At 50.2% G+C, this 26,424-nt stretch overlaps 1 protein-coding gene across 4 annotated transcripts in view; it reads right to left on the bottom strand.

Moving 5' to 3' along the window:
• Positions 1–25,896, bottom strand: part of ABHD2 (abhydrolase domain containing 2, acylglycerol lipase) — a 60,569-nt gene extending 34,673 nt beyond the window's left edge. Inside the window, exons 1-4 of one of the 4 annotated variants that reach the window (XM_045196423.3) lie at positions 25,764–25,853; positions 25,063–25,194; positions 11,300–11,400; positions 8,072–8,271 (exon numbers count right to left, since the gene is read on the bottom strand). In XM_045196423.3, coding sequence (XP_045052358.1) covers positions 8,072–8,265 — 194 coding nt within the window. In that variant the 5' untranslated portion in view covers positions 8,266–8,271; positions 11,300–11,400; positions 25,063–25,194; positions 25,764–25,853. Of the gene's footprint in view, positions 1–8,071; positions 8,272–8,364; positions 8,455–11,299; positions 11,401–11,541; positions 11,614–25,062; positions 25,195–25,763 lie in introns of those variants that run through there. The other 3 variants (XM_024561693.3, XM_045196422.3, XM_045196421.2) reach the window with 3 other exon arrangements.
• Between the last annotated feature and the right edge of the window lie 528 nt (positions 25,897–26,424).

Genomic DNA, 26,424 nt, shown 5'->3' with positions numbered 1-26,424 from the left:
GCACTGACTTGGTGGGAAGCAGCGGCCGAGGAGCTTTTGTGATCTGGCTGAAAACACTAGTTAGGGGTCTTGCCAGCAGCAGAATTGGGTGCTGTGTCACCAGAAAGTCAGGTTGGCTGTGGCGATAGCATCAGACCCTGGTGGAATGATGGAAAAATACATAACCTGTGCTTTGTAGGCCACAGGCAGTTCTGGATGAACCGCTAACCTGCTGGCGGGGTTTCCCACATACTCTGGGTTACAGACTCTTTTAATGGCCGCCTCAGAAGGCAGCTCATCTGGCTTGACGCCATGTGCCCACGCTGACCTGGAGGCTTGACTCTGTGATTAGGAGCTGACACAGGGAGGGGACTTGGGGTGCTTCAGGAGCCTCCACCTGGCTGACTCATTTCCAGGGCCCAGGGTGACATGGCATGGCAGGCGGCCATCTGGGGCCGATGAAGAGCTCTGAGGAGCATGCGGCCCTGGGGAAAGGGCTCTGCTCGGCCTGGTAGACAGTCTTGTGGGCTGGCACCTCATCCGGGCACGGGAAAATCAATGCAGCAAGGGTTACAGCTCTCTGTATCAGTGAGAGCTTCCCTTCCTAGAACTTCGTAGAGGGGGCAGATTTCCTTACACACCCGGGAAAATGCTTTCCTCAGCCCAGTCCCACTTGCTTGGAAGGTGCTCTGCAGACTGTGGAAGAAGATTGTGCTTCCAAAGCCCGTCGCTTCCCGCACAGCTGCTTCAGGCAAGGAAGAAGGATAAACTGCAGTCGACTATCAACCCTCCACAGCACTGGATGGATGTGGCACTGATGGTGTAGAAATCAGGTTCAGCCACCCTCCAGAATACACTTCCAAAGTCCACGTGCTGTCTTAATCATGCTTGACGACAAAGCACATACTGACTTTAGCATAAAGCGTGCTGCCTGCTAGCCAGGGAGCAGCCAGATGTGCCGGGAGCAGGTGGAGGGAAAGGAACAGTCTGAGGTCAAAACTGGTAACTGAATTGACGCGATCGGTAGAACATGAGGAGCTGACAAAGCTGTTGCACTTGCACATTTTAGATTCCTGGAAAACATGGTCCACTCCCTGCTCCTGGATGCAGGACTGATTTTCAGTCAACTATGTATTGGTACGGACCACAAAAGTGGGTCTGCTCCAGGGAAGTCCTGGAGAGTAAACTGGGTTTCAGTGAGGTAGTTTCAGTAAAATTACAAGTAAAGTTAAGGAGAGCTGGTAGCCACGAGGGCCCCTGGATCCTGGTCTGGACAAGCCTGGGAGAGAAGGTGACTCAGCAACGGGGGAAGCCTCTTGCCCATCTGTATGTGCTGAGTGTGACACTGTGTGATGGAGTCAGTTGTAGCACATGCTTCTTTTGTTTTTCTTTTTTGTAGACACAGTAAACCCTGAAGAAAAAACTCAGTCACGATGAATAGGGTGGTAGATTGGCCAAAAGTTTTTGGAAACTGGAATCGATGGCTTTCAGGAGCGCATGGTACATGGGTGATGAATCTCCTTCCATCTCAACTAAAACCAAGGACTCTTGAGTATTTGGGATTCTGAGTATTTTAGTCTTTTCAGCAATTCCTGCCCAAAGGCGCAGGGTCTCTCAGGAGCGGGGACAATCTGTACGAGGTCACAGAAAGTGAATGGGCGTCCCCACAGACTCGGCTTGGTCACCTTGATTCGATCCTAGAGGCCTCGAAGACAGTGGCACTTACCTGTGTGGCGTGGATGGCCTGTGGGTAAGCGACCTGCCAGAGCAGAGACAGTGCGGAGGGCAACACCAGAGAGTCAAATTAAACTTCAACAGCCCCACCCACCATGCACAGCCACTCATAACAACCTCACCGTCTGATGGCAGATGGCAGTGAGCAACAGAGAAGGTACCAGGTCACCCCTGGTTGTCTGGGGCTGCCTCGGCTCAGCACCAAAAATCCCACGTGCTGGGGAGCCTGTCAGTCCTGGGAAAACCGGGTCCTTGGCCAGCCTAGTTACAGAGGACAGCAAGTAGCTTGGATTTAGCAACTCAACCTTTTCGCCCTGGCAGTTTGGGTTTGGGCTGTTTCATCGGAAATATGAGCTATTTGAAGATGAAGTCACTTGAAAAGGTGACCTCATGGATGCTAACCACCAATCCTTGGTCTCAGTAATGGTGATTGTTGAGCCTTTCATCTTTCGAGAACTCTGTTACAGTGAAGTTTCCAGGTAAATGCACTCTGAAGGCCTGGTGCCTTCATAACGAACGCATCAAAGCACTGCAGACCCTTGGTCGCTAGTGGCTTATCACAAGCATCTAAGGAAATATTTGCACAGTTCTTAAAACAGGTAAAATCAGGTCAATGGTATTAAGACTCTTGGCAATTACAAGTTTATCCTAGGAAAATGACAAAGCTATAGTGTTCAGCCAAGGAGGAAAAAAATCTAAATCTGATCTGGAATGTCTCTGGGAGCAAGAGGGAATTAAGAGGAATTTAAGCCCAAGATAATGAAATCTTTCTCCGCTTTACTGCACTATGAATGAGCTGTGCTGGTTCCAAAGTTTCTAACTAGGCGGGGCCTAGGGGTGGCGATCTGACCCGAAGGGAGTGTGTGAAGCAGACTGAGAAAACAGCAACTGCCCCCATCTGAGACCTCAGCATCGCTTCCCCGCAGGCACCGCTGCTGCAACAGGGGGCGAGGAAGGGAACGGCGGGGGCACAGGCCACACCCACAGAGGCCCATGCTCTCTAGGTCTGGAAGAAACTCCACACATGGCAGCGCCAGAGACCCGCGTGAGGGTCTTCCTGCAGAGCCCTTCTAATGATTAAATACATCCGTGTCCTTTGTACACGGGGGCAGAGGCAGTATGTCGTGCACATCTGTGACAAATACAGCGTTTTCCCAGGCTTTTACTTGGGGTATATAAAAGCATAGGGAGCATTACTGTCAGGAAGTGAACACACATGACAGCAATAGAGAAGGAACTGGAATTGTTTGAGAGGAAAACCAAAAGTCGGCTTTCTCGTTCTGCTGTATCTGAAATTGCTAGGAAGCACAGTTGTGCAGAAACCAGTTTAAAAAGTGCCTTTGGAAAATTTCTGCAATGGAAAAGTTTTTAAAAATGATATTCTTTAATGCCTCCCCACAAAGGAGTTTCAAAGAAGGGGATTCTCCAATGCTCACTAACCAAGACAAGTGGGGGGCTCTGGGCAGGATACTAGCCCCGTGGACTAACTATGGTGAGCACATTTCAGTCGGCGTCTGGCATGGGGTCTGCACTCCGGTGAGTGAAGGCAGAAAACAGGGAAAACCACAGAGGCCGAAGCCATTATGACCCATGGAAAGGTCCCAGGGTTTCAGCCATTCTCCTGTGAGGCAATGTTCGGTGAGGGCACCGGGACACAGGCAGTCAACTACTCTCTCTGAGTTGGTGTTGGAATGGGTGCGACCTCATTCCCGGGTTTCAGGTACCTCTCAAACCCATGGAGAACAATAACGCCCAGTTCCTATTGGGACAGGAGGCAGCTGGTTGCCAAAGAAAGCTATTTACATGTCTGTCTCTGGGGAAGAAAGGGCCCTCGAACATGGGGCAGTGGCTTTGATCACACTACTTCCCTTCTTCGGGCCCTCCAGGGGCGTAGAGGTGTCTCACTGAACACACACACCCCCTCTGCCTGTCTCTAAGCTGGTGGGCTACCTAAGCTCTCCAAACCACATGCCTCCTAAATGCCTGTGTCTTTAGCTACACCAGGACCCACACTGGTGGGCCTGCTAATGAGCTCAGAAGCAGAGGCCTGGCTTCCCCCAGGGAATACATGAGTGTTAACAGCAGGCTTCCAGAGACAGGGGCCTGCCTCACCCTGCCACCTCTTTGCTTTGAATGGAAACTGCAGCTGGGCCAAAGGGAAGAGCGGAGGCTGCCAACTGCTTTTATGAATCTACCTGGCGGTTGTCCTGACTTAATTTAAGACCAAAAGAAACCAATCCATTTTTTTTCAGAGACAGGGTAGTGACTTCACAATAAACAACACTCAGAACTAAAGGCATCCTGACTCCCTGGAGCGCCCAGCAGCACTGCTCACATGGGCTGCGGACAGCACGGTTTCTTCTACCAGAGTGCACGTGGCCTTTGCCAAAACGGGGACCTTCCTCACCTCTCTCTGTCTGTGGTAAATGAGACACAGACAGAACGGGGTCACAGTTAGGATTTGGAAGCTCTAGGGGTCCTGTTCTGTCTCATCAAGAGTGAGGCTCTCGATGTGGGTACACATTCTCTACTGACCGAGCAGAGGCAGACACAGACCCCCATAAAACAGGGCGGGCCGTGCTAAACGGGCATAGGAGCTACAGGCTGGGCAAACACGAGCGTAGGAGGGAGGAAAGGGGCTCATTCTGACTGAGAAGAAGTAGGGGCAAGTCAGCAGAAGTTTCTCAGAACTCACACTATTTAAGATTGCTTATAGGATAAGGGGCATTTTGGTGAAGAGAGAGGAGGGGATGGGGGCGGGTAGCGAGGGGCTACCAGCCCTGGGGCAGGCACTTCATGGGCAGAGGGAGAACACCCCAGCTGGGGAGGCCGGACAGGTAGGCTACAGTGTGCCTTGGGTGCTGGCCTGCTCGAGGAAGCCAGCTGAGGTGGTACGGTGACCGGTGAGTGGGTTGGAGCAGGCGACTCAGGACACTCCTATAAAAGCCCACGGGAACAGTGGTTTCCCAGGTGAATACATATCAAAAGTCCTGAGCTGTACTTAAGGTTTGTGTGTTTTACTATATAAAAATGACAGCTCAAAAAAATGAATATGCATTACATTTTTTATTCAGAAAAAAATGGAGACTTGTATTGTCATCTACTGTCTCATAATTCTGAACTGAGCTTTTAGCCTGTGAGTTTCACTGAAAGCAAACACTTCTTGAGAACAAAAAAAATGAATCACTAGGTAAATATTTATTTGTTGCTAAGTGAACAAGAAATGTATCACTGCCATCTATACAGAGTTTTCCTCAAGACATTAAAAAAGATTCATTTCTAATACATGGTCAGACAGATTACCTTAAAACAGATTTGACAACAGACTTCAGTGCTGAAAGAGAAAAAATTCCCTGTTCTCCTGATTTCAGGGCTCCCCTTTCATCCAGGCTCCTTCTCTCCCAGAACAGCGGGAGGGAGTGTTCTGAGCCCGCAGCAAGTCCTAGTCACCGGCTGACTTCAGGGCGGTCCCGAGGACGGCGGGCAGCCTGATGTAAACCACTCAGCTGCACTTGCTGGTGCAGACAGCGGTTGGTGAAGGCTGCAGACAGGCTTCCTCTAGAAAAAAAGTCTTCAAAGTCCCAGAAGAAACACTTTTACCCATAACAGATGTTTCCTGCCTGCGGGAGGCTGTGACAGAAGTGCAAGAGCGCTGAGGATGGTGGCTTCCGACAGAGCGGGTAGAAAAGAGCAGGGCCACGCGGGGCCTGGAGGGCTCCTCGGGGCCAGGCCACCTCGCCTCTTGGCAGGAGGGCCCTTACTGCCCGGGGCCTGGCTTCCCCCACCTGCGCCACAGGGACAATCTCTGCCCACCTCCCTGTCCGTCAGAAGGGAACCCAGTCTGCAGTCACAAACCTGGGTTTACCTTGCCTCTCCACTCCTGTCAGTTCCCCACCCTGAAAACTGAAAGAAAAGTGAATCCAATCTCGAAGTTGTTGAGAGGATGAAAAGGCATAATGCCTACGGGGGGTACTTAACAAACATGAAATGCAGCATTACGGACCCCAGAGTGACGTGAAGACACCTTGGTGAGGAGCTACATGGATGCAGGACAGGCATTCCTACAATTAGCACCGAAATAAAAATGACAGGCCAGTGAAAAGATGGAGGGAAAAGTGCATCCTTCTACCCTTTAAGCAGTGGCCATGTCCAAGCCAGAGAGCCTGGGTGTTGGGGTTTGGCCTCTGACGCCCCGTTCCGGTGCACTCTGAGGGGGCTGCTGCTGTCTGCCGCAGGGCAGGGCTCGGGAGACTATTGTCTCCGGGAACTCGCCCCTCATACCACCTTCAGCCCATAGCTACGTAGCCGCGCTGACCTCCACACTTCTGTCATTTGGGTCTCTCCAGGAGGGTGCAACTGGGTAATGACAGGGATGGGGCAGTGCTGGGAGGGGGACATGGCTGTGAGGTCGGAGGAGAGCTCTCCCTGCCAGCAGGGGGTGGGGTCACCCCCACAGAGGCCAGCACCTTAAGCTCAGGGGAAAGTGTGCCAGGGAAAGAAGCAAAGGGAAACCATTAAACTTAATGTCTCTGGGTTATTTCTTTTTTAAAGGAAAACAAGACTAAAAAAAACCTGCCATAATCAGCTTTTCCTTTCCCCTTTGAACTATTAATATGGAATCAAAGCTCATGTGAAGCCATTCCAGGACTTCCTCTAATTCCTCGGGAATCAGTGCGGCGTGGGAACTTACACGCATCTTGGTATAAACTTACAGGTTTGTAACACCTTGCTTTCCAAAAGCTTCAAAACTGAGATGGCTGAGGAAGTGGGTCCTGCTGCACGGTCCCACTCAGCCTGAGAGCAGGGGCAGGTGTTACCTGCCAGTCCAGGTTAGAAATTATCTACATTACATTTTATTTTTAATTTAATCTTTATTGTAATTTTTCCCATTACCATTTAGTCCTCTTATACTCCCCTCCCCCAGCATCTATAGTTCAGTTGTAATTCCAGATTGGTCCTGGGAGGAGGTTAGCGTGGCTGCCACTCACTCCCCCACCATCTGGGCTCCTCCTCCATGAACTTCCGACCTCACTGTATACCGTGTATTCACTCTACATTAAATATTGAAAAAAAAACACCGGACAGTTTGAAAAGCATACAGATTCTGCACACCCACTCTGGGAGGAGACTTTTCCCGACAAACATGCCTCTACGAGAACAACGTGTCCTTGACTAACACCTGGCGTGGAGCCCCCGGGACCAAGACTCCTCAGCAGGGACAGTTCCCAGGTCACCATGGTGACACCATACTGTGCGTGGCACTCCACAAGCATCAGGCAACACGACCCAGTTTCACATCTCTCAGTAGTGACTTCTGGGCCACGGCATCACTGTGACACCTCGAGGAAACTGTGCCCGAACACACAAACACCCAAAGCCCGCAGTGGCTCCGCACGCTTGGTTAACCGCATGAAAAACTGAATCAGTCACACGAGACGAGCGAGAACCGAAGCCCTAGGGTGTGTCTGCTGCACCTTTGTCTGCTCTTACCAGAGACTCACTCACTCAGCATCACCACCCCCAGCAGAGGAGGGAGAGAGGGTAGTCCCCATGGAGTGTCGAAACCCCACTGAGTGTGGGTCACAGACAGCTCCCCGAGCAGCTTCCGTCTGATGAGGTGCCCTGGCAGAAGGGAATAAGCTCGAGGAGGCTCGAAGTGAAGCAGCAATGAGGAGAAAGGAGGAAGGAAGTCAGACCTGGGAGAACACTGGACGCTTCATGTGTGAGGCTTGGCACGAGCCCTGAAGGAAGACGCCAGTATTCCTCTGAATAACGTCTCACCGCGCATCTCTAGAACAGTCGGTGTGACAGAAAACGCACCTCGTACAAGCATGGTGTTCTCTCTCGGAAGCAGTGCTCACCCAAAACTCAGACCTAGGCCTTACGCAGGGACACCTGGTTCATTTGGAGTAAAGGCATTCTGTTTAAGTGGACTCTCTTAGCTAATGCCAGTCCGTTTTTCAATAAGAGAGATGAACAAAGGGTACCTGACTCATAAGTCTGTGTTTTTGCTTAGTAATTATTTTAGGTAAGGATGGTTTTCTGCCCTAGCAACAGCACTGGCAGCAGAGCCTGTGATGAAGGGCTAGAATGTCCAAGTTTTCTGCATCTACCGAAAAACGACAAGTGTGCTCTGCAAAGCTCGTGTCCTGAATGACGACGCCAGGCAACCAAGATCGGACTCTGTCTCCTGCCCTCTGTGATTCGAACATGGACTTCTGTGGAGACTGTGGCTGTTTTAACAGTCAGGACACTATCTTACACGGCGACCCTGACAACACAGCACAAGAAGGTTCTCTGAACACCGCACGAGCCAAACGGCTCAGCAGGCGGCACGCAGAGAGCAAGGTCTACTCACTCTTTGGTCAGGAGAGGACAGGACTTGAGCAGAAAGCGCGAGAGCCCCGAGTCCTGGAAGTAGAGGTCAGGCGGGGCTGTGGGGCTTTTCAGATTCAAACATCGGACAATCACGTACAGCACGGCGGCCACCGCGGCCAGCTTCACCCCATCGAACACAGCCGGCAGCTCGGGCGTCTCCAGCATGGCGTTCATCTTGGCCTGGGGAGCATAGCACAGGTCTGTCTCTAGAGCTCAGCGAGGAGGGGCGGGGCCCACACTCGATGAGACAAAGCTGGCAATAACATGTCCTACCCAGAGTTGCCCACGGGGCCCACCTAGGTGGACTACCATCAGGGCTTTATAGCCACCAAGGGACTGGCAGCAACCCAAATACAAACAGTCCCGGACACTGATAAGCTGGGTGGGGTGCTGTTGCTTTATTTAAATCTAGTGAAGGGTGGGGCGGGTGGCACCTGGGTGAGGCCCATCATGAGTGTCTCTGCTTCCCACCACGAAGGAGCTGTTGGCGAAGGGGGCGCGTGGATGCCCTGCGCAGCGCTCTGCCTGTAGCCAAGTCAGCGTGCTGTGATGCCGTGTTGCGGCAGCCTGGATGCTGGCGCCCCCAGTAGGAAAGTGAAAGCTCACAGCTCCCCAGCAGGGGTGACGGCTACGGTGGCCTTAGGCTAAAGGAAAGCCCCCCTAGGACCCTACAGAAGGGCCCTGCACTTGTTCCGGCGCTGCTTGTGATGGGTGCCTTTCCCGCTATCCCAGCTCCCTCAGGCTGGCAGGCCCTGTCAGCAAAGGGGCGCACACCAGGCTGGCCCCATCCTGGTCATTGCCATGCCGGTGTTCTTGCCAGGATTTACCACCTGCGCATCGTCTACTCTGCTTCCAAAGGCTACTGAGGTTATTCCTATGACGACACTGCAGCATCGATGACCAGCGCCCACCTCGGCCCCGAGGAGCAGAGTCCGATGGGACTGAGCTCACCTTTTAGATACTGAGCAGAAACTATGGCAAAGGACTAAGGAATCTGCAGGTTGCAGATGTTTAACACAACAATGGCCATGGGTCCGTCCTGAAGACCTATACTGAATTTACAAATAGCTAACTAGGGCACGCTCTCTTTTTCATTTCCTGGCCCTGACAAAAAGCTGACAAGTTTTTCCACATGAACCTGTATCATAGGAGAATGTAGCAATATTAACTGTATGGAAAAGTGAGAGGTTATTCTGCAGTGGAAAGTGTTGCTACTGCCCCTTTCAACAACATAGTAAAATAGATAAAGAAATAAGTAAATCTAAGAAACCCTTCTAAGATGAGCCAACTGGGAAGTGCAGAGAACAGGACCCTCTGGAGGGCGGGAGAGAGTGGCCGAGGTGGAGAGATGAGTGGGGCCACGGGCCGCCCTGCAATGCTAACAGGCAGCCCAGGCTTCTCTGCGGGCTGAGCCCACACCAGGTGCAGCAGGTGTCTGTGAGGGTCCCTGGACATGGCCTGGGACACAGACGTGAAACGGGAAGGCCATGGCCCCCAGGTGTGGCTGTACTGCCTGCTGGCTCCACCTCTCCACTTTTGGGGCAGGATAAGACAAAGCCACTTGGGCCTGACTCGACCATCTGCTCCTCAGGGCACAGGTATCAAGTTCAGACCCAGCCCATATCCCAGGGATCCCTGGCACCTGGCTCCTCGGGGTTCGGGCAGAATGAAACAGGGCTCAGCCCACTTTCCCCCCACTAGTCCAAAAATAGGCTGACAGTGGACCACGGACTAAGGACATTGTGCGTGCATATCTGGCTTTTCCCACCCTCTCCTAGTATCTTATCTTCTGAAGTAGCTCCACCTCATACAGGAGACACACACACACTGCCCAACACATAAAACCAAGTATCCACAACAACAACAACAACAACAACAAAAATCCAGTCTCTTCCCTGCTGCTCAGCAGAAAAACAGAACATCAGCTGTCACCTTAAAAATTCGGGAAACCACAAGCTAACAAAAAAGGAGAAAATGGGAACTCTCACAGCCAAGGTAGCTATGGCAACAGCTTCCCCGGGAATGGCTTCAAGTAGCCTCTGCTAAAAACAGCGCGAGAACTGAGAACTCGGGTGGCCAACAGCACAGACAGAACGGGCAGGACAGAACACTCCCCCACAGGTGTGACTGGGGCACGACAGAAAGAACTCTCTGAGACCCAGGGCAGGGTTACAGGGGACGCAGAAACCCGTGTCCACAGTCAGGGGGACTTCAGCAAATACGGGGCCTAACCACACTGCAGCTGACCTCTGGCAGGGACTCCCGGCTCAGTGGGGAGGGCAACCAAAGGTCGCTTCTCCCTGACTCGCCTTCTGTCATCAGCACAAGGAAATAACTTTTTAATATTTACCCGATACCATTTCATCCCCAGGTTAGACCTTGGAATATACATTCAGCTGCAACCACCTTTGAACTTTTAAGAGCTGACAGTTTCCTTAAAACTCAACCTCTGGGGACATATTCTCCTAAAGACTAGTTATTTATAAATCACTAAAACAAGGATTCTTAACTTGGAGTCTGTGGTCCCCTAAACCAGGGGTCCCCAACCCCAGGCCATGGACCGATCCTGGGCTTCAGAGGAGATACGCTTGAATCACCCTGACACCATCCCCCCACCCCAGTCCGTGGAAAAACTGTCTTCTACGAAACTGGTCCCTAGTGCTAAATAGGTTGGAGACCACTGCCCTAAAGGATTCTAGGGCCCAGGAACCCCGTGGGAGTTTGTATAATGCACGATTTTCTGAGAGGAAGGGTCTGCAGAGCTAATCAGTTCTCCAGGGGGCCTGCGGCCTACAAAGTCCACAGCACCGCATTCAAAGAAGCCCCGCGGGTCCGACCTGTGGCCCTGGCTCGGCCCCTAATGAGAGCCCTACCACCCGGGCCAGTCTAGCCAACAAGAAGCAAACATCCAAGATGACACCGCTCATTACTATGGAATTTTATACGTGAGATCTAGCAGGAGCTCTGCTTTCGGTGGCAGGACCCTGGGGACATGGAACCAGGACAGGTGCTCTTTCTGGACCCTGCGCTGGGAAGAGGAGAGATAGGACAGCAGCAGGTGGCTTCGCCATTTCCCTGTCGGTCTACAGCAGACGTAGCCAATAAAAATAAAATAATACAACAGGTCCTTCCCTCCCATCTTCCACTCACTACTGATTAACATGACGGAGGCGGAAGAAGGAAAAATACGAGTCTGGACAGTACCTACCTGTGTCCTTTGTTCCTGTCTACTGGAAATATTAACTGTCCTTGAAATGTTGTACAGCTGGGCCAGTCAGCTCAGATCTCTCCTTCAGGTTTACCTAAAAGCTGAAAAGATGGGTGACAAGAAGGAAACAATTGAATGGGAATACAAGCACGATTTACGTTTCTCTGCATTTCAGGTCTTTAGGGAAAAAGCAGATGTCTGTAATTAACGTGTGAGCCACACTCCCGGCCGTCTGAGCAAACCTGCTGGGGAAGCCTTTGGCAATCCACACACAAGCGGGCTCTCTCTGGCTTCCAGGACGGGCTGTCTGTGGCCTCTGAACTCTGGCTAAAGCAAACTCACCATGCTTTTTACTCTTTATCTCGTAATGTAATCTTCAGAAACGCCTGACAGGTTATCTCTGTGTTACCAGCGACATGACTTAATGAGGCTTTAGGTCAAGACAGCAGTTGGGTGACTCATTCTTTCTCTTGCAAACATACAGCAGTGATGGAAAAAAATAAAAGGGCACAGACATGCTCAAAGCATGGCACAGGAACAGAATGGGCTGTGAGGACGGGTGGGGAGCTGCACGGCCTGCCGATCTGGGTCCCGGCTCGGGGCAGGAGGCTGGCTGCGGAGAGGCGCCAAGTGCTCCCAGTGCTCCGGTGAGGTGGGGAGCCGCTGGTCTAGCTGAAGGTCCACGGCTTCCAAATCAGCGGAGGCAACAAATAAGACAATCTTAACTGTGTGGCTGCCAAGTTCTGTTCTCCATACTTTACAAACACTCACGCACTTAACCCTTACACACCCTATGAGGTAGCTACCATTATTATCTGCATTTTATAGGCGAGGAAACTGAGGCATAAAAAAACTTGCATAAAGTGGCCAAGGTCACACAAAAGCCAGGCAGAGAGGCCAGGATTCACATCTGGCCCCGGAGACCCTCATCTTAACCAGCACACTGTGCCACCTGAAAGCTGGAAGAGCAGAGAGAGGGAGAGAAGCAAGTAAGAAAGAAAACAGGCGGTGCAGAAAACCCAGAGGAGACGTCAGAGGCTAGCCCTACGTCACAGAGCTGTGATGCTGCTGGGCCAAGGTTCCAGCCCCGCACACTCTGATTCCACTACCCAAAGTGATTATTTACACAGAGAATGAAAGCCAGCTGCAGGAGAGGCTCAACCTTTGCAGTAGGCTTGCTCAACTTGAACTTTTCATGATTTCTTTGTATTCTGAACAAATTAGCCCCAGGGGACCAGGCTTTGTTGAAGTGGAGGCCAAAGAGCAAAGTCTCCAGCCACATTGGAAGCCACCGGGCTCCCTGGGGCTTCGCTGCCGCCTGGAAAACAAACATGGATCCTAAAGTGGCAGCCCACGGATGGTGCTGAAGTTGGCTGGTATTTTAAAAACTTAAATTTATTAGCTGCCAAGTTATAAATGCCAGGAGATTTCAGATAAAAATCTGGATTCCTGGTTTCTCTTGAAAAAAAAAAAAAAGGCCAGAATGAATGCCACTGAACAGCAGCTGTGCAGTGCAGACAGGGCACGCTCTCTCCAAAGGGCCGCAGGCCCTGCCCCTCTCTGGGGCCGTCCTCACCACTGACCCCTGGCCTCCTCAACCTCCTCCGGAATCTGAATGCTTCCTGCAGGCATCGGAACGTGCGAATGTGGGAGAGTCTGCCTCGGGTCCCTTCCCACCCTGGATAAGTCAGTACTGACTGAATACTCAAGACATACACTATCCATAGAGGACTAAATGATCAAGTCAGAGAACAGGATTGTGGAAAGGCAGGTTGACAAATGATGTAGTACATTTTACTCAATGATATTTACATTGTTTGCAACTTAACTCATTCTGCACACTGTTTGCAATTGCTTCAACAAACAGCCCAGAGATACGCAATATGCAGGGAAAGATTCAGAAATGCGGCAGTCTGCTGATTGCTTCCTCAAACAAAGTCTCTCCTCCTTCCCTGTAGTGCAAACCTGGAACACGTGCCTTGTTGGGGAAAAAAAAAAAACCAACAACAAAACCAAAAAGCAAAAAAACCCTCCTCTGCAGATCAGCGGGTCCTGAGTCCATGGGACTAAACTCTGGCCATCCCTGGGGGGCTGGTCTGCTTTCTGGGGAGACTCCTTAGAGGCGGGGAGTCAGCTCTCCTGCCCCTTTCCCTGCCTGCACCCCTGGGATGCAGACAACATGGCTGAGCCTGCAACAGTCACCTCGGGTCATGAAGTGACTTTGAGGTTCCTCCCAGAGCCACATTAAGAGGACGGCAGAGTAGACAGACAGAAGCTTGGGGCCCCTGATGATGTCTCGGAGCCCCCGTATCAGCCCTAGACTGCCTCCCCCAGGGTTTCTTCTACGTGAGAGAATAAGCCCTTGCAGGGTTAAGCCACTACTATTTCTAGGCCTCTTTGTCTGCAATTTCTAATGACACAGAAGGAAATACCATATACCCAAATCTTTATGGATGCTACCATCGCTGCGTTATTAGATCATAGGCAATTTTTCTTTTCTAAAACTCCTAATGACTACAAATATTTTTGTTATTAGAAAAAAAGCTTTAAAATAGAAACTGGCAAAATCTAAAAAATGAAGAGACTCTGAACAAGGAAAATACCTGTCAACATACACAATTATCTAAGTCATTAGGCCTAGAATGTATTTGAGGTTTCGAATGCCAGGGGAAAGAGGGGAACCCAATTAGACCCACGGTTCCCTGAAGCGGGGAAGAGCTAACGTGCACAGGGGAACACACTGAGATGCAATAAGCGTCTGGGAAATGTGAGGCTCTCAACGCTCTGGAGCCTCCGGCTTAGGGGACTACCCAGAAAACTGGAACACAGCCCAAAGGCACATGCCATGCCCCCAGGAAGGAGGTTAATGAATGTATAGAGTGTGATAATTGCCTGATGTTATCTGTTAACTTAGGAGTGCACTAGTTTCACTATTAACCCTCCATAAAGAAAAGAGACCCTGTCCTGGGAGGGGTGTGGGTTCCTCACGGCTGGCCAGCCACCCCAGAGCAGCCGCCTTGCTCGTGTATGGGAAGTTTCTCCTATAAAAGCTCTTATGAATTTGAATATGGCTATATGTCAGTTCTTTGGAGTTGATCCTGATTTTAGTTTGGGGGCTCTCTCCCAACACAGGTATTGCATTCTTACCCCAGAAGCAAGACAGATATTCAGGGGAACAAGAGCTTTTCAGCTATGGAATTATAAAGAAAGTCTGTGGGACTTTACATAAGGGGACCTTGAGTGATGTGACAGGCAGCGTCCTCCTACAGCTCTTTTTAATAGCAAATGCAATAGAGAATTACTGTACTCAAGCCTTGAAAATGGCAAGGGTTTAAAACCAAATGCAGTTCAGAGAAGGCAACCCTATGAGAGGTCTGTGATTATTATGCTCCAGATACCCAGCCTCGACCCAAAGCTTGAACCTGAAGTCGCAGGACGCAGAGCAGTTCTACCCCATGGCACTAAGGCCGCCCCTCTTGATCTTCAGTGGGCTTAAGGAATTGATGGCCTACTGTGTGCCTAGCACTAAACTAAGCATTGTATGGGACTGCAATTAAGTAGAATTCTCATTTTAACTGGGGAGAAGTTTCTGTTAAGGCTATATATGTTTGAAACTTGGGGACACAAGTAATCGGTCCAGGAAGTAATTAATGACAGGAGGACTTATGGAGCAGCTAGACCTACGACTGGGCCTTAGGGTTTAGAAGTGTGCGCGTGAGAATGAATGTGTGTGTGTGAGATATATATATATGTGTGTGTGTATATGTGTATTAAACCAATAATTACCTGGCAATTTTAGAACAAAACTCTTGAAGTTAATTTTATCTCACTGTTTTATTTTATGTTGCGTTTTCTTTCCAAGTTCAACCTGCCACTACCTGTTAATATTCTGAATTTGCTCCAGACATAACGAACTCAGCTTTTGTTGCACTCTTCTGTTGCTCCTCTCTCTCCCAGGCAGGTGAAACCCAGTGAAAATGAACATCAAGCAGCCGAGACGGGGAAGTCAGCCAGGACAGCTGGAGGGCTGGGTGCGTGGACGAGGGGCAGAAGCATCCCCCCAACGCCCACCCCCTGTACCTGCCTCAGACTGCAGCCCCACACCTCCCCTGCTGCCCTCCCCGTCATTTTATGAGTGGGGTTTAGATGCTATAAATCACAGATAAAATTCCATTTGGAGTCTCTGCATGAACAAAGAAACCCAAGGTGCTACCCAACACCCAATGATGAAGGAGCCTTCAATGTTGCCCTCGGCCTCTAAGACATGCTGGACTGGCATATCCCCCAGCGTAAGGGCCTGGGCTTCTCTCTGCAGGCCAAGGGCATCACTTCAAGACGGAGGCACGGACGCAGGGAGAGACAGGCTCTCGTGTAGGAGTCCTCAGACTTGGGTCTCAGTGCCAGCTCTGCCCCTTCCTAGCTGGTGACTTTGCACAAGTCACTTAACCTTTCTGAGCCCTAAAGACCTCATCTGTAAAATGAGAAGATTAGATTAGGAGTAGATAACACCAAAGGTCTCTTTCAGCTCAAAATTTCTGAGATTGTAGGGATAGAATTGCAGAACTTGGCTAAAGAGCACAAGAAAGGCTCTCAGCTCTGTGACAGCAGACAGCCGTTTCCCATGCTACTTCGGCTACCATGGAACAGCACAATTCACAGGAGCTACAACCCTCGGGGTCTTTGTTCTTCCCTCAGATATAAGTTAAACCGTGACATATTTTCAGCTGGGCCATTAGTGCCAATAAGTCCATCATATTCATTCCACCTGCACGGGCGAGTGATGACCACAGCTTGGAACAGTACGTCCCCTGACAACCCAAAACTTACTGCAAACAGAGAAGAATCTGAGAAGAGACCTCAAACACAGATAACTCATCACCTTGTATAGTGGGGTGAATACTATCCCCTTAAAATTCATGTGCACGTGGACCTGTGAATGTGACCTTCTGTGGAAAGAGTATCACCGATGATGTAATCAAGGTTAGGTGGGGTCATGCTGATTACAGTGGCTCTAACCCCATGACCGGTGTCCTTACAGGGACAGGGAAATTGGGCACCCCCAGAGACGCAGGGGGGAGGAGGAAGATGAGCCTGCTGATTGGAGTGATGGGTCCCTAAGCCAAGGACGATCAGAAGTTAGGGGACAGGCCCGCAGCGGACTTCCTCCCAGAGCCCTCAGGAAGGAACCACCTGTGAAGATCTAGGACCTCCAGACTCATGGCTGTGAGAGGACTCGCCCACATTACCTCCCGTGACTCAGCAGTTTCACGGCCCTGTCCTTGAGAGGCTGAAGAAGCCTTTTGCCACATCTTTTTGAAAGGTCCCTTGTTACCCAGCAAGCTCCAACCGACAGAGACCACAATCAGCCAACGACACACAACACTCCCAGGCTACTTGTTGACACCCGTATTCCGCGTACAAATATTAATCGGCTTGGTCTCGGCCTCCCTGGTTCAGCTGCCAGAACCACCTTTCCCTCTCCTGCTGTCCGTCAGTGAGAGAGCCCGAGATCGAGACACCCCGGGGAAGGGGTCTCTCTTCCTTGCAACCCAAAGGGGCAAACAAGCTTCCGTGCTTATCTGGCTCACATGGCAAATACCTCTCGAGGAAACACAAACCAAGCCAAACTCCTCAAGAATTTCTCTTTCGCTCTGACTGGTGTGGCTCAGTGGATTGGGTGTTGTCCCAAAAACCAAAAGGTCGCCAATTCCTTTCCTGGTCAGGGCACATGCCTGGGTTGCTGGAGTGCGAGAGGCAACCAAAGGACGTTTCTCTTGCACATCGATGTTCTTCTCCTTCTCTTCCCCTCTCTCTGAAATTAATTAATTAATTCATTCTCTAAAAAAATAATTTCTCTCTTCTACTTCCAACCTGGTTGACAGTGTGGATTTTGTTAGGTTCAGGCCCTGGAGTGAGAGAGCCCAGGGTCAAATCCTGGCCCGTCAGCCATGATGTTGGTCCTTGGGCAAGCTGTTTAACTCACGTGAACATGTTAATACACAGAGTATTTTTAAAAAATCCTTGGAATACTAAGTGCCCCAACACATTAGTTATACCATCACCACTACTGGACTCTCCTCCATTTTGCTTTAGTAAACCAATAAATAGAAATTACCGCAAAGATGCTCCTTCCTAACAGACACAGAGGCCTCACCAGCAATGAAATCCTGCTGATTAACCGCAGGGCCTCCTCCAAGAAGTCTGAAATTGATCCCAGGACACACCCTCAGTTGTTGTAACGTGGAGCCATGGCAGACTTCATAAACACGGTGTAATAAGCATCTGTCATCGAGTCCCATTAACAGTTCAAGGTGTGTCCTGTGCGCTACAAAGGGTCCCGGCAGTGCACAGCCCAGCCCCTCCTCCCGACACTGCCCCCCACCTGCTGAGGGCCCCTCCTTTCCCATGGAAAGCTGCCCCTCATCTGTACCTCCTTCCTGCTGGTAAGCCCACTCCTGCCCAGGCCACATCCGAAGCAGCTATGCCTTACATGGAGCAGAGCCTGAGCCACTAGCTCACTTTACAGCAGCTCTTCCTGTCCCAGGGACGCGTTCCCCAGGCAGGCATGTGTCCTGGGAGGGGAGGAACAGCCGCCAAGGGAGACTGTTTCATCAGAAATGAGGGAAATGCTCCACCATAGTTAGGAAAGTGATGGCAGCATGGATACTGCAGTGGTTTATAAATGAAGGGGAAAGACCCCCCCCAAAAGTGTATCAATACCACTGGGGGGTGTTTGCAAAACTGCACTCCCTGCCTGACATTCCACCGCACTCCCCATGGGTACAAAGGCGTCAGGCTCATCATTCTCAGCATGCTGGGGCTATGGACAAAGCACAATACAGGGCATCCGTAAAATAATTAGAACACAGTGCAAATCCACGCATACCTAAGTACGAAATCCTGAAGTACCACCTACAAATACCAGAGGAATTCAAACAAAGGAGGCAGAAAGCAGCAGGAGGTGGCCTCAGAGAGCTGGGGAGCCACAGGGAGACATGGAACAGAAAAGAAGGTGAGAAGGAGGGGTGGGTGCAGACATCAGGTGGGCTCATAGGCTGAGCCAAGGCCCGGGAATGTCCTGGCAGACAGGACAGGAGGGACAGGTTTGGGAGCAGTGGGAATGAGTCACCATGGAACGAAGCTTCAGGGCTTTACTTACAAGAGGAATTCCAGAGGTCAGCCTGGGAGATGGAGCCACATGTGGACGTGTGCTGGGCTGGCAACCCGCAGGGCTGACGCTGACGTGGGGCAGTGGGTGTGGGCAGATGTGACCTGGCCCACGGGATGCTGGGCAAGCACTGTCATTCAGCATTTGAACATCACTGCAAGCCCTCGATGGCACCCAGTTAGTTCTGTGAGACCTGCTGAACTGTACAGGGACCTTCATTTGGGGCCCATATCCTCCAGGCCCTACAAGTCATACCACCTCCACCTTCACGTTTTACAAAGACCCTTTCAGATCCAGAGCGTTTGAAACTCTCGGGTTTACATAAGAGTGATGATTCATGTTCCTGTCATCTCGGTTGGGGATTCTGGTCTATACCCATCTAGTTCAACCCTCACGTGCAAATTCTACGCAAGTTTAAATTTACGGTCTTCAGCACCCAGTGGGCACTCTGAAAATATTTATTGATTGAATCTGTGGGAGAGGCCTAACATATCACCACTCTGATCCTCTGAGAGGAATTTCCTTACGAGATTACTGCGTTAGGCTGAGCTGAGAGGGACAGCCTTTATGAGTAACTGCCACGCTACTGTAAATGGCGAGAGAAAGCTCAATGTGACCTGGGCTGTCAGCAACTTTTGAATTTGAAGAATATCTCAAATTCAAGCAAATAATTATGCAACTAAATGAAAGCTTTCCATCTTCTATCACTTGCAGAAACTATTGCCCAGCGCCATATTTCTTTTTCCCTTTTCCTTGTTTGTTCAAAGCACCTCTTACTAGGTTCAAAGAGTTATAAATCTACTTCAGAAACTGCTCACAAATAAAGAGGATTCAAAGCAAAAACAGGCTGTTTGAGGCAGCAGAAGGAGGGAAAGGTCCCCAAAGAGAAGGGAGACAGGATTCACCGACTAACTTTTGGCATCAGATGAATACTGAAAGGCCATTTGCAGACGCACGCTTTCTGCCAGCCACTCCCAGACGTCCAACGCCACCGAACTGTCTATGGTGTATCTTCCGTCTGACATGAACTTACATGATCCAGAGACTATAAATTTGATTACAACTCTAACCCTAGGTTAGCCTAGGCTGAGATGCATGTGTTACTATTAAATGGGAACCCTTTTAACATCCAGAGAAAACAGAGACATTCCTTCTCGAATATCTGTGCTATGGAAAACCGGTTCGTGGGAATCGGTCAGAACGACTGGCGTTACAAAGATCTCTGATCCCTGGTGATACTTCCTGGGGGTGTGCGCTGATGCGGGGTCGTGAGGCCACTCGCCACAGGGCGGACAGACTCACAGGCTTGGGAGAAGGACAGATCTGGCCCGGATCGCAACTCCACCATTTACTGCTTGTGTCACTTTGGGCAAATGTAACCTCTTTGCACCTCAGTTTCTTTACCTGTTAAATGGGGACAATAAGAGCATCCTGCTATTTTAATAAAAATTAAAAACACAGACACAATACTAAGTAGGTAGTGGTGTGCTAACCAGAGAAGGCAAAGAAGGGCCCTGCTGTATCCAACAAGGCCAGAGAACCCTGGTCTAGAGCCAGAGGTCTGGTTCTTCAAGTCTACTCAGTCCCACTCCGCGACCTGCCTGTGAGCGGTCACTGCTGACCCAACTTGACCTTTGACGGGGACAAGTAGATCGTGCATGCACAAGCTCTCGTCCCCATTCCAGACCACTAGCTTCTCTATCAGGCACCCCCCAAAAACACTAAGTTTGTGACCCACAGGTGAGGGGCTCCATCCCTGTTCTTTGGCTGATGCTAACAGGTTACTACGTCTTTTAAAATGACAGAGCAGAACTAGGTGATAGTAAAAATTCCTATTTCCATAATTCTATCGTTTATCAAATGCGTGTGACTTAAATATGTGACCTCAGCTCCTCCTCAAACACATCATGAAATGCATTGGTGCAGACAGTGCAGACCGATTACAGAATTTACTGTTCACAAAGGACGTCTGCAGACATTACCTCATTTGCTACTCACCACAATCCTGTGAATTATTATTAATGCACGCAAGGAAATTGAGGCCTGAGAACCCCCCCTGTGCCGGGCCCTGGGTTAGGCTCTAGGGGTACACAGAGGTGACATACCTACCCCCCTTAGGCCCCTTCCAAGAGCTGACTCGATGCTATGTGTCAGTTTCATTAACTCAGCCTTTTTATCAACCTAAATGTGTTCTGTTTAGAAGGTTGCTCTTCATTCTGGGACACTGACCTTCCCTCATTGTGGGTGTTGAAACATCTTTTCTTAAACGATGGCAATAATAGAGGGGGCATTGCTTTTCTTATTTTAAAAAAATATCACTTGGCAACCTTCTGCTGGACTTCCTGATCTGCTCTCACTGATGTGACTGAGTAAACAGCACTCAAATAGGGTGGGGCAGAGTGACTGAGTGCAAGCGGGGCCATTTGTCGGAGCTTCTGTCTCTTCTATGCCGCAGAGAGATGGGACAAAGTGCCACTGATGACACTCCCTCCCCCTCATGTCACACAATGCAGTGTCTGTGGTACAACCCACCAATGACGTGGCCACCCAGCACCATGCACCGACCTGCAGAGCACGACTCCTGATTAGATTGACTGACTGACATCTTCAAGATTCCATCTGATTCCCAAGGTGACTCAATTAGACTCAGAGGCAAATGAAAGCGGGTTAAGGTACATTAAAGGAAAGAGAGAAATGCAACAAAAAGCAAGGCCTGGGCACCACAGAAACTGTAAGACAAGGCTGACATCAGTGCGGTCATACAAACGCCCAAGTGTTGTCATAGGAAATTCAAATACAAAGAACTCGAAACTCTTCTAACAGAGTCATCATCAGTGAAAGCTGAGCAAGGCTGTGTCCGGTTCAGACCTTGGAAATGGTCGAACGATTTGGAGAACCTGGGAAACACCCCTAGGGAAAGCAACAGAAATTCTATTCCCAAAGGCTGGTGTGGAAAAGATCGTTCACAGAGGTGCAGATGTGACAGCTGGTCTTCCTGGAGTGGGAGAAAAGACAGGGTGGGGCATCCAACACAGCAACCCAGGTGGGAAGCCCCATGGTGAGGGGCAGGCTCCCAAGGGTGCAGGCACACAGAGCTCACCTGGGTGCAGGACACAGGAGGAGATAGACAGAGATGCTAACACGTGTGTCGGGAAGGCCGGAGACTTCTCTGGAGACCGAAGAAAACACAGCAGGCTCTCCCTGGCAATCCCAGCGCAGGAGGCCAGGGCAGGGCCCGAGGTGCAGGGCCCATCAACCTCTAGTGTTTCCCACTCTCCCACCATAAGGTGACCTTTAGGAGAAGCCCTCCACCTCCCCGGCCTCTTCCCAAGCTCAGAACTGCAGGATGTAGAGAAGAAAAGTATTTGCCCCCAAAGATCCATAAAATTCTGGAGGATCTTCATGCAAAGCTGCTGCCCAAATAAGACTGGTTCTTAGCATCCTTAGAAACAAAAAAAGGGGTATTTAAAACAGCCTTTATAAAAAATGATGGGGAAGCTCTTTCCACACTGGCAAGAAACACTAAGTGAAAAAAAGCAGGGTTCCAAATAGTAAGCTACCATGTGTATAAAGGGAAGGGGTATGCACAATGAATTTGCTAACAGATGTATAAAATACCCGGGCTATGTACGGAACACCCCCGGAGGACGAGAAAATCAGTAACACTGTTGCCTCTAAGGAACGGAAAAAAAAAACTACGCGGCAGGACCCCACGGACAGAGACATAGTCACTGTCTAACCTTTTGTGCTTTTCGAATATTTTCTTTTGTGTAAAATGTATCACCTATTTAAAATTTATTTTGGAATTAAAAACATTAGAAATGTTTAGTATGTAAAATACAAACAAAATAGCCTTTATGCAGCAAACCAAACACACTTGTTAATCTGGACAGCTGTGTCGCTGGCACGCACCAGATGCTCAGTTTGCTGAAGTTAATGGACCTCCGCTTAACGAAAACAGAAGAAAACCAGAACCCGGCAAACGCAAGGGCCTCAAGGTTCCACTCTCTAATGAGCTCTTTACCTGTACGCTACCGGACTGCAAAAGCCCAGAGGACGGGTCCTCGTGCAGCAAGGCCCGCGCCCACCTGGATCCAGGGCACAAGCTTCCAGGGCAACAACAGGTCCGGTCTCCCACCCACGCCAGCCATTTTACACACAGAAAACGTTTAATAGGAAAACGCGATGCCCTGGAACCGAGACAACAAAAACAAACGTGCAGAGATGAAAATGATCCTGCACTGTGCCAGAGTTGGAGTGGTGAAAGCAGTAGGTCAGAGCAGAGTTCTGCCGCATGGAACTCCATTATATTGCAAGTCTGTCTTTGCTACGGCTTTTCAAAGAGCCAGGCGTTAGGCAAAACATAAGACAGACTCTGACCCTATCTTCCACAGGACCAAAGAAACGTTACGTGCTCTGGACAAGGGCAGTGGGGAACCCTGTACTCCTCATGGGCACCGCCAGAGAGTCTCAGGAGGAAGGTGTGAGCAGGGAATTAAAGAATAACAGTAAACGTGAAGCCCTTTCACCAGGACGTGATGAGAAAAGAGAGCAAGAGAGAGAGAAAGGGACCCATTATTAACACACAAACAATGGGAATGAGGCAATTATTCTAAAATGGCCGAGCTCCAGAATGTCCTAAACAAAAAACCAAAACTCAGAATCCACTCTTAAGTAGGTGCCAATCAATGAACAGTGATACTCTTTGGTTTATTCTAGAAAACATGAAAAAACAAAGAAGGAAAAGTGAAAGGTAACTGGGTTCCGGCAAGAAATAAAGGTGACAGGCACCTCTCCTAATTAAAAGGGAACTGGCCAGCAAACAGAGTGGGCGGTTATCAAAGCTGCGATGGTGATGAAGGAAATGAAGGTGAAAGAAAGTAAGAAGGAAAGAGAATTTCCCCACCTAAAACGAGAGGAAAAGACCGCTGTTCCAGGGCTCATGCCATCTGGTTTATTTCAAGCTCAAGAAATGAACGGAAAAAAAATGCAGAAAATCCAGTGAACAAGCTGGATCACCAGCAAGAATCAGTCACACACTTGTGTTTCTGCCTGGCGAGGCCGGCGCTGCTGGGGCTCCCCCTGCTCGAATGACTAAGTAACCGGCTGAAATGCATTTGACACATGATCCCTGAACTTCTGAAAAGCACTTAATACAGTGGCTCATGAAATCTTAATCTAAAAATGTCCATCCATTTATAATCAAGCTGCATCGCACTGACAACTGGGAAGGAGGGCCGAGCAGAGGGAAGGGATATTTAAAAGACTGTGTGGAATTTGGTATCATCCGGGACTACCACTTTGTGGGGTTCCCCCATCCCCCTTTTTAAAGAGAATAAAACAGATCTGGAGTCTAAAAAGAGTGTAGTTACAAGGAGAATACTAACAGAGAAAAATTAATGCCCTGTTTCAATAAGAGACAGAAAAATAAATACAACGCAACGTGACTCGGAAAACCCCACTGACGTCTGTGCTACAATAGAATGTGAATAGGTGCAATGAATTACAGGGACGCAGGCAGGGAAAAACATAAGCTCCTGACAGAAAATACTGGGTGGTAGATAAAGAAAAACTATGAAAGGACAACAGAACATCATATTTAGCAAATATAGAGTGGTTACTGTTTGCCAGACACGGTTCAAATGCTTCAGATATGGCAACTCATGCACTCCTCCAAACAACCTTGTAAGGACCATTATTATTCCTGTTTCAGAGGCAGGCAAACAGAGGCATAGAGAGGTTAAGTAACTTGCCCAAGGTTACGGCTAGAAAGAAGCAGAGCGAGGGTTCAAATCCAGACACTGGCACCAAAATCTATGCTCTGGACCTCTCTGGACTCCCCTAGAATTTAAACGCCAAGACTGAGATAACTAGGCTAGGAGTGACACAAGTCATTACCTTGGTAGACCCAGGATCAACATATCATCCTTTACTCACAGCTCTGTGATGACCACTCAGCCCTGTGACCTCCCCTGGCCTTAGTTTCTTCTAAACTGCCTCAAGTCCATCCTGCATCTGGCCTGATCTGCTTCCAGACTGGTTATTCAAAGGTTAATTCATCCTAAAACAGGCAGCAAGTGGTATTAAGGTTCCCTGCCTCTTGACCTTCAAAAGATTATTACATCCTGCCTTTTCAGGCACGTGACAGAGGGCAGTCAAGCGGTACTGTATGGTTTCCCTTTCGGACATAATGTGGTTGTAGCAAAACGGCCCTCAGAAAGCTCTGGGCACAGAGCACATTTACTCTGCCAAACCTACGGTTTCCCCAGCCCCTCTCATGAGCCTGTTCTTGGAACCGGAGTGAAATCCGGCTAATGGAATGTAAATGAAACTGGCAAGCTGAGTGAGAGAAAGTGGAAAATTAAGACAGGCAGTCCACAGCTCAAATTAAGGAGTTCCATGATGGTTAAATAAATCTTATCGTCTTGGTATAGTCCATTCTCTTTTCTAACACCCACTCTCGAGAGTTGAGACTAAACAATCTATTATAAGTGAATGCAACTCCCACTCCCAAACTGAGGTACCCCCATAAGTATCCTCAAACTAGACATTAAAGGTCACCCAGAATGCGTCTGTGAGTGGAGAAAGGCCTTACAGGTGGGTTATGCAGTCCTCCCTTGGGAGTCCTTTCTAAGCATCCCTGAAAGGTGGCTGTAATCTGGCTTCTGCCTGGCCTCTTCCAAGGTCGAGGTACCGGACAGCTCTCCTTGTGGGGAACACGAAGCGCCTAGAACAGTGCCCGAGCAGAGAGAGCTCAGTAAGTGCTCCTCCAAGTGGGTCAAAAGCTGTCTTCCTACAACTTGAACTCATCGGTCCTGGGTTCACCCTCAGAGCCCAGAAACGCAGAGGACTCTCGGATATCCGGGGCTATAATCAGGCCCCGTGGCCCGCTCCTTCCAGGTACGGATCCCAGACCTCCATTACCAAGCCTTGGCCAGCACACACCCCCCTCCCCAGAGGTCCCAAGAGTGCGCACGGATGGAGGGATGGTCCGCAGATTGGCCACAGTAGGATGTCCCCAACCTCAGTACTGGGGGCAGGAGGGGACAAAGGACTTTCAGGAACTCATATTCCAAATTTTGTGGTCCCGGCTGCCTCCCTCCCTGCCACTTTGCAAATTGGACCTTGGGACCCCTACCCCCCACCCACAGCACCAGGTGACAGGCCCCGAGGATCCCCGGCGAGCGGGATGGGCAGAGCTACAATGAGGACCAAGGGGCTCAGGGGTTTAGCCCGACGGATCCGGATCCGGGAAGAGATCCCGGCTTAGTGGAGCTCGCTTGGCTATAGCTTTACCTGTGCGTGGTTGACTACAGAGGCCCAGCTCACCCCTCGTTGGGGTCCTACAGCTCCGTGGCTGCCGGCGGCGCTCATGGAAATGCAGCCGGAACCCCTGGCCAGCGCAGCTCCCGCGGCTACCGGCCCCGCCCAAGCAACTGCTGCCACGCCCCTAACAACCACCCTTGCCACGCCCCTAACCACTGGAACTCGCCTGTTCATTGGGCAGTCCAGCCGTTGCTCTTCAAGCTCTGAACTCCCAGTGCACCCGGAGGATAACCCATTGGTCAGAGGAGCTGCTCCTCAGCGTAAGGTGGAGCCTTAGCAAAGACAATTGGTTACTTTTGACGTCTTTGGCCCGTGGGCCAAGCCCTTATTGGATAAGGCCCGCCCGGGGGGCGGGCAAAGGGAACAGGACTAAAAGATGGGTTGTGTTTGATGTTGCTGGGGGCGGATGCCAAGACAGAGCCAATTGGGATCTCCAGCTGGTTTAGGTGCGCAGTGTAAGGTCTGGTGTCGTCTGGGCTGGGAGGAGGGAGGCTAGCTGAAGCTCACCTGCGGGATCTGATGGCTCCAAGCCGAACTACCGACTCACCTGTAGCCCAGGACACTGAGGGCAGAATTAGGTGTCGGGCCGGAAGAGAGGAGAGGGAGGAAAGTGAGTGACCAAACCACAAGG

This window comes from Desmodus rotundus, chromosome 10 (assembly GCF_022682495.2).
Source record: "Desmodus rotundus isolate HL8 chromosome 10, HLdesRot8A.1, whole genome shotgun sequence".
Lineage (NCBI taxonomy): Eukaryota > Metazoa > Chordata > Mammalia > Chiroptera > Phyllostomidae > Desmodus > Desmodus rotundus.
The sequence above is the reverse complement of the archived record's forward strand: the minus strand, read 5'-3'. Positions and strand labels throughout refer to the sequence as shown.